Below are 8,743 nucleotides of genomic sequence, written 5' to 3'. Positions count from 1 at the left end.
TATTTTAGTACATTAGAAATTATAATATAAAATATTTTGAACAATGAGAACTAACATAAATTAACAACACAAATAATGAAGCAAACAATCAGTTATCACTTATCATTAGTCAATAATCACATACTATAAATTATTATATAAATATAAATATATAATTAGATATACGTATACGCAGCGTGAACGCCGAACGGTCGCTGTGGTTGGTAAGTTATTTATAGTTTACAGTGCACTTGTGTTTTGTATACTACGTTCGGGGAATGATGATAATTTGAACTGGTTTTACCAAATGCTCGTAATATTAATTATATTGACGTATCGACTACGGTCTACGGATACCATTAACCTCATAGAAATGTTACTAGTGTTAATGTTCACATGAAAACATTTGAGATAAGTGGTCACTCGATTTTTAGAACCGTAAAAAATATTTACCGGGTAAAAAAAATATCGGTAAAATTTACGTAAATTTACCTTACCGGTAAAATTTACCGGGTAAATTTACCAAGCTCCCATCTCTAGTGGCGACGCGTCGCCATGGGCAACCGACTGCGATTCTCTTCCCACTCGATCCCGTGTTAAGCCATCTCTCTCGCCACACAGCTCGGATACTTATAGTGTATACTCCATAGTGTTGTTTACTACGGTACACATAACCTGTCTGAAAACAAATTATTTTACCAATAATAAAATATGTCTGACAGTGATAATTTAGAGAGTGACAGTGATCAGCCTCTTGCAAAGAAAGCAAAATCAAACTATGACACACTATCAAGTCATCAGTAAGTTAATTATATTTCTATTATTTATAATTAAAGTGTGCATTTATCTGTGCATTGAGCACGTGTATATTTGGTATGTTTGAAGCGCCAGTAATTGTAAAATTTACTCTTTTGGTAGATTAATATTTACATAAATTTTATTGCATATAATGTTTTTAAGTTAATTATTAATTTTGATTTCATTCTAATTAAAATTAATGCATTAAAACAATTGATTGAAGAATACATTTATTAAGACTGACAAAATTGTGTTTCAAAATCAGCTGATGGCGTGCAGAGCACGAATGTTTTTCTTATTTGTTATTAATATGTTATTTGTTATTAATATAAATATTAAAAAATTAATTTATTTTCTAATTATGGTGGAATTTATATTGAAACATTTATTATTGATATGTATAATTTACGATCTTTAGAAATATATGACAATAACTAGCTAAGATTCTTAAGTTCACTAGTATATTAAAGCCAATTAAATTTTCTGTATATTTTAATAACATATTTTTTATAAATATTTCAGTACCCAACCCAACAATCATCACAGGGGTCACAAAATATTATTATTGAAACTGGACATCTTCAAGATCAGTTAAACACAAGACATACTATTAATGTTATGTAAGATTTTATTAATCTAATAGTACCAGAATATACTAATTTTCTATTTTAACTTCTTTTAACACTTAAATATTTTTGATGTGAAACATCTAATAGCGCGGTAATGAGACCGACTGTTGCGTGGCGAATTAAGTCAATTCGCCGAAGCTCGGCAAAATATTAATAATAATAAATAATTATAATAATTATAATAATAATTTTCAACATTATTTTAGCTCGGCGATTCCCTCTCTCTGTTAGTATAAATATATTGTTTGTATATTACGTTGAATATATTGCTTAATATATTTTCTATTAAAATATGAGTGACGGTGACAGTGAAAATATAATGAAAATATTGGAACGAGACAGTGCACCGCCACCAGAGAAAAGAATTAAGGAATTTCAAGATAACCAAAATGCAGGTCGGATTAAAATGTCTCCGTCATGTGCTTTTGATGTATATCCCGATGCACAATTTACTGATTCGAGCCAAAGGTTAGTTAGATTAGTTTATCATGGAATCTTTGCAAGAAGAGTTCAAAAGATTATCATTAAACACATTAACTACTTTACAAACAGATATAACTAATTGTATGACATCAAGAAAAGAATTGACCATTTATACTCTGAACTGCCAAAGTCTCAACAAGCATGCTTTAGATCTAAACGATTCTATTTCTCGGAAAAGTAACTTCTTGTTATTATCTGAAACATGGCTTCCTGATGATAAATCATTCGAATTGCCAAATTTTAATTGTATTGCTCACTTTAAACGAAAAAATGTTAGAGCTGCTGGAGTTGCCGTATATCAGAACTCGAATATTTTTCACACTTCGACTACTAATATAGATCTTATGGTACAAAATGCTACAGAAATTAACGTAAATCAAGCACCTGTAGGTCACCTGTGTGCTTCTCAAATTGTTATGGATGACGGAAGAAGATTTCTCATGGTCATTGTATACATTTGACCCAATCAAAAAATTGACAATATCATTGCATTTTTACTTCGGCGATTACTTTCATATAGTCACGAAGGATCGATGCTTTTGAAAGAGAATTTGGATAAATTACCATCAATTTTAGCAAGAGATTGTAATGTCAATTTCGCTAGAGACAATTTATTACCATTAATTACATTCCTTCAAGAAAAATTTAGTTTGCATATTAATAATGATCCAAGTGAAGCAACAACCAGATATGGAACTGCTATAGATGGAGTATTCACAAGGTACCATAATAACGTTATGTCACGTGCTTTTGTTGCATATTTCAGTTATCATCGTCCAATTGTTACATTGATACCAGCAAATGTACTATTAGAAGCATCAACTGCTACTGTCACAGAAATAATTGACGAAGCAATAGATAATATTCATTAAAGTTGTTGCATTAATACATTTGTATATTTTTGTATGTCTTTGTAAATCTTTTAAGTACTTCATATGGAAATAAAAAACAAAATAGTCTTATGACATTAATTTAGAAGTTATTTCATCTTATTCACCATCTATTTTCAACATTATTACAAAATGAAAATGTTTGATGTTTCACATCTGCCAGACGTCCCGCGACGGCTCGAATTTTTTAACTGTATTTTTACAATCCTCATTTATTATTTCCGGTACGTTTACAATTTCAATGAAATTATCTAGTGACTTTTGTTCAAGTTTATTCAATTTGTTCGATAGTACATTTAAATCATTACGTAAATTATTATTTTGAATTTTTAAAATTCTGTTTTCTTCCTTCATGTCTTTCATAGATTTAAGAAGTTCTTGTAGTTGCTCTCCAAACGAGTCAAACTTATCACTCATATATTTAACAGAATCCGTTAAATTACTGAATGATTCATTTGTTAACACACTTGCTTCATTTCCCTTCTTAACGTTCACAGTAGGTGATTTGGTTTTAGCATCAATTGGGAATTTGCACTTAGCACAGCACCATTTTTGTTTAGCCGTTTTTGACATTTTCCGAAAACTTGATTTTCTCAACACCGCACATCCAAAGTGAAAAAATCCATTGCATGTAGAACATTTCAGTTCATCTTCCTCGTAAATATCGTCGTTATATACATTGCACAACATTGTGTAATAAATAATTGGATTACACAATTATTAATTAAGATAAGCGACACACAAATTACACCATACATGCACGTCTATACAGAACGAAGGAACTAATATAACTGAATAACTAGCTATGATATGGTATGAAATATAACTTACCTTTTTATACAAATTTGCCATATTATTCTAAGATAAAATATGTAAAATAACAACTTAATAGTCAATAACTACTATTAAAAAAATGATGATCAGTTTTTGGTTGATCTAAATGATCGGTAATAAAATATTATTATAATCGCGAGTGAACGGACAGTTTAACAATGAGACAATGAAATGGATATTATATAGTCTATTCAAAATAATACCGGACCTCGGCGGCCGAGTTGTGCGAATGGGCGTGGCTTATTTCTGTGGCTCGGCCTGACACGCGTTCTATGGTGGGGGAGGTGCCTGACCGTCGCGAACGAAAACTGGTCGCCGCCGAGGTCCGGTCTTATTTTGAATAGACTATAGTAGTCATCGATAACATGTAGACGTATGTCGGTGTGTATAAGTGTTAGTGTACAATAATATCAATACATTGTATATTTTTAGACTTTTAGTTAAAAAACGTTAAAAACCGTTACAAATGTTATCTTATAATCTTATATATATATAATGTTATCGGATATAGACTATGGAGCTTATGTTTTACTGGAACATTCTTGTAACGTATTGGGAACATTGCGCATTTACAAAGCAATGTTTTTTTCAAAACCATTAAGGTAAGTTAGATGGAACGTTTCATTGTAATGTTTACATGGGAACTTTAAATGTATACTATTCATATTTTTTGGAACATTACGTAAGCTTTCAGGGAACGTTACATTTTTATGTTAACACTGTTACTTAAAAATGTATATTTCTGGAATGTTTGTAACAGTTTTTTGCACAGTGGGTATAAACATTAATACATTATTATTGTATTTTGTATAAATGTTTATAATTTATAATTATAATAATATTATTTAATTTAGTTTTAGGTAAATTATATATGTACAGTAGAACCTCTTTAATCCGGACTATATGGGGCTCTAGGTTGTCCGAATTATTGAAAGTCCGGATTAAACAAAATAACCAAAAATCGTAAATTATAAATTTAAAAAAAAATATATTGGATATTAATTTATTATTCAAACTAAATATAAATACATATGTATGTCTTACAATATTTAACCTAAAAATACATGATACATAATGGTATTATAATCATTACACACTTAATATAGTGCATACATATTAAGGCTCACCTTCGTTATTCACACTTGACACGCTTACTGATTTAAAAAAACTGCTAATCTTTGGTTGTCTTTCTTTCACATTGATTTCTTTAATAATTAACTCACGAAGATGCCTTAAATGTTCATAATACGCAGATATGTTTTCATTGTTGTTATCTTCAACGTATTTAATGACAATATTTAGATGATCTTTAATTTCGCCAAGTTTTGGCTTAGGGTTTACATTATCGTCTGCTTCATCCTGATCATATTCATCTGTTTCAGAGCTTTCTGCAGCGGTCACACTTTCAACAATCTCCTCCTCTGTTAAAATATGATAACCTAGATCACATTCATCTGCTTCTAGCCACAATTCAATGTCTTCCAGTGTAGCTGAATTCTCACCTCCTTGATGGAAAATGTTGAGAAAATCCTCTGTTTCTAATTCAGCCGTATCTAGTTCAATATCTTCATTTATTAAAAGTTTTTTCCACGAGTTAATCAGAGTTGAATGTTTTATATCGCTAACAGCAGACGCAAAATTGTAAATCATGGATCTGATATTGTAATCTTTGAGATTCTGTAACGTTTTATAACCTCTTCTATCTTCTTCTCCGGTAGCTGGTTCCTCGACTTCTAAAATTTCATTTAAAAGCTTCTTTTTGTATAGACGTTTGGCTGTGTAGATGACTCCTTGATCCATAGGCTGAATCAGAGAAGTTGTGTTTGCTGGCAAAAACATGCACGTGATCTTTTTATCATCACTAGTAAGCTGTTCAACTTGTGGATGTGCTGGACAATTGTCTAGTAGAACTAAGGCCTTCACTTTGTTGTCAGGAATTTTCAAAATTTCTGTTTGATATTTTCTAATTTCTGGCACTGCTTTTTTGTGAAACCAATCTATTGTAATGTCTGAAGTGAACCACGCACTTTTCGAGTTGTAGTAGTGAATTGGTAAAGAGTCCATAATATTTTTTATTGCACGTGGTTGTTTACTTTTTCCAACAATCACAGGCTTTAACATATGACTTCCATCAGCATTAGCGCACAGCAATGCAGAAACTCGGTCTTTACTGATCTTCCTACCGGGCGTGTTTTTATCAGCTTTGGACGCTTGGGTACTGTCTGGTAATGCTCTCCAATATAACCCTGTCTCGTCATAGTTATACAGTTGCGAAGGCAGTATGTTTTCAGCTTTTAAAATGTCATTTAATTTTTTCCTGAATGGCTCAACAGCTTCATTGTCGGCACTGAGACTTTCACCACATATTTTTTTATTTGTTATATTGTGACGCCTTCCAAACCTAAACAGCCATCCCGAACTGGCTTTAAAGTTATTTATGTTCAACTGTTTAGCTAATCTATCCGCTGCAGCCTGAATTTCAACTCCACGGACAGCCAATCCGGTAGAGCGAAGTTGACAAAACCATTTGTAAACTGCATCATCAAGAGATTGATCTAGTGGCAACCGCATTCTTTTTACAACACTTGATTCTTTTTCTACATTCAATTTTAGAACAAATTTTCTTATATCGTCTTTTTTCTTTCTTATGTCCGAGACGGTTTGTTTGGCAATCCCATATTGCGCACAAATGCTAGACACAGACGCTCCCTTTACGAGTTTTTCTATTACACAGAGTTTATCATTAAGAGAAAGAGACATATGCTTACGCTTTTTACCTTGACTAGGTTTACTTAACGACATCGTTTATGGATAAAGTATAAATTACGAAACGATATAGGCACGAAACACTCCGAAGCGTATCAGGAAACCGACTAACGCTAATACGTATACTGTACAATATGGATAACATTAATGACTATTGATATTGATAAATTTTTAATCGCAATAACCCGAATTTATGGGAAATTTGTAGAATTCGTTTTCATGTTTATTTTAATCTATGGCATAAGCTATGTGATAAATATGTAATCGAAATAACCAGCATCTATAGGATATTTTTAGAATTCGTTTTCTCGTTTATTTTAATTTATGACATAAACTAGCGTAATTTACGTATTATTAATGGCTGTCCGGATTAAGCGAAGTCCGGACTAATGAGGTCCGAATTAATGAGGTTCTACTGTATAATTATTAATTACACATAGGTACTGAAGAATTATAATTTATAGCGAATTACAAATTACAATAAATATTTAAAAAAGAAAAAAGAATGTTATTTTCTATGAATATAACAAATCACCTGTATTGTTATGAATACAAATATAATAATAAAATTAGGTCAAGCCATCAAACAATAAAAAAAAAATTACACTTTTTAATATAATATTATTTTGTATAAATTAGAATTTAATTAATATACTTTTTTATATTAAAATAAAACAAAATAGTTAAAACGAAAAATAAAATAATTATTTTAGGTATTTCAATATAATGATAACTTGTATAATTTATAGCGTGTTACCTTATTTTATAACAAAAACAAAATCAATTTTATTGTATTATAGTTTACTATATAATACCTAATAATAATATAATAATATGAATAAGAATAGTTATTTAAATAATATTAAAAAAAAAAAGGAAATATATCAATTATTCAAGAGCTGTATCTTCAAGTGATACTTTTTTTACCCCTGCGGTCCGGGGTTAGAATAGGACCACAGTAACTCCTGCTCATCGTAAGAGGCGATTAAAAGGAGGTAGCGGAGGGAAGCAGTAACCGCTACTACCGACTATTGGCGATTTCTGCAACAGAACTAACGGCAATGGAAGGAATTGATGAGGCAGCTTGAAGTTACTCCAAGTACTGGCTCATCAACTGCGACGTGGAAGGAGAAGAAATCCACCACATTAAAATTCCTAGTAAAGCAGTATGGATCAAGTAGAGGAAGACGTAGAAGTTACGGAAGCAGATATACTCGGAAATATCAGTACTGGCAGAGGAAGATCCAAGGCTTCTCAGGTCGTCATTAAGCGAAGCCCATGGAAAAACATCGGAACGTGGAACGTTAGGACCATGCTAAATGCTAGCAAATTAGAAAATATTAAACTAGAAATGTTGAGATTAGACATAGACATATTAGGTGTTAGCGAAGTTAGATGGTCAGGAAATGGTGATTTCTGGTCAGACGACTACCGCGTTATCTATTCTGGTGATGAAACACCAAGACGAGCGGGTGTAGGATTTATTATAAATATGAAATAGGGCCACCAAATAGTGAACAAAATAACATGCAACGATAGGCTTATATTGATTAAGCTTAGAACTAAACCAAATGATATAGTACTATTCCAAGTGTATTTTCCCACATCAGATGCAGAAGATGACGCTATAGAAGAGGTCTATTCTGGCCTAGAAGAGCTTTGCAAACTAGCAAAAGGAGAAGATAACTTAATAATAATGGGTGATTGGAATGCTATAGTAGGAGAAGGTGCAGAGGGTCAAGAAGTCGGTGCATTCGGTCTAGGAACTAGAAATGAAAGAGGAGACCGCCTTGTAGACTTCTGTAAGCAACATGATATGACCATAACTAATACATTCCAAAATATTCACCGCAGAAAAAGATATACTTGGAAAATGCCGGGGAATATCGGAAGATATCAAATAGACTATATCATAGTGAGGAAGAGGTTCAGGAATCAAGTACATAGATGCAAAACATACCCAGGCGCTGACGTGAACAGCGACCATAATCTTCTCATTATGAAATGTAATGTAGTATATAAGAAACTAACAAGAAGAAATCAAACAACAATGAAATATGACTTGAGAATGCTAAAAGATAATACCATAAATACAGCCTATACATCCTGACACGGCTACGGCAGTAGTTGGAACTGAGTGTTCCGCAGTGGAGGGTCAACTCGTGGTGGGCGTTGGTGAATACAATAAAAAAATAAAAGACAAACACCGGTGTAAGTACAGTACACAGTATTTATTAGCACGTATATATTCACACAGTAATTACTGATATCACGCACGGCGAGTAAAGGTACAACGACGACGAACGACAGTAATAAAAAAAATACAAACGACCACAGTGTCGATGTACACAGCGTGTGGGTATG

The 8,743-nt window shown here is 32.1% G+C and overlaps 2 protein-coding genes across 2 annotated transcripts; one reads left to right on the top strand and one right to left on the bottom strand.

The window, feature by feature from the left end:
• Positions 1 to 4,729: 4,729 nt before the first annotated feature.
• Positions 4,730 to 6,415, bottom strand: LOC132926141 (tigger transposable element-derived protein 7-like). The gene has a single exon (XM_060990479.1). It carries the CDS (start codon positions 6,413 to 6,415, stop codon positions 4,730 to 4,732), a length of 1,686 nt encoding a protein of 561 aa, XP_060846462.1.
• A 1,132-nt stretch (positions 6,416 to 7,547) lies between these two features.
• On the top strand, positions 7,548 to 8,489 carry LOC132926140 (craniofacial development protein 2-like). Its single transcript, XM_060990478.1, has 2 exons — positions 7,548 to 7,853; positions 7,935 to 8,489. The coding sequence occupies exons 1-2, from the start codon at positions 7,548 to 7,550 to the stop codon at positions 8,487 to 8,489; spliced, it is 861 nt and encodes a 286-aa protein (XP_060846461.1).
• Positions 8,490 to 8,743: the final 254 nt, after the last annotated feature.

The sequence above is a fragment of the Rhopalosiphum padi genome, chromosome 3 (genome assembly GCF_020882245.1).
Source record: "Rhopalosiphum padi isolate XX-2018 chromosome 3, ASM2088224v1, whole genome shotgun sequence".
NCBI classification, from domain to species: Eukaryota; Metazoa; Arthropoda; class Insecta; order Hemiptera; family Aphididae; genus Rhopalosiphum; species Rhopalosiphum padi.
Note: the sequence above shows the minus strand (reverse complement) of the source record. Positions and strands in the feature narration are given on the sequence as shown.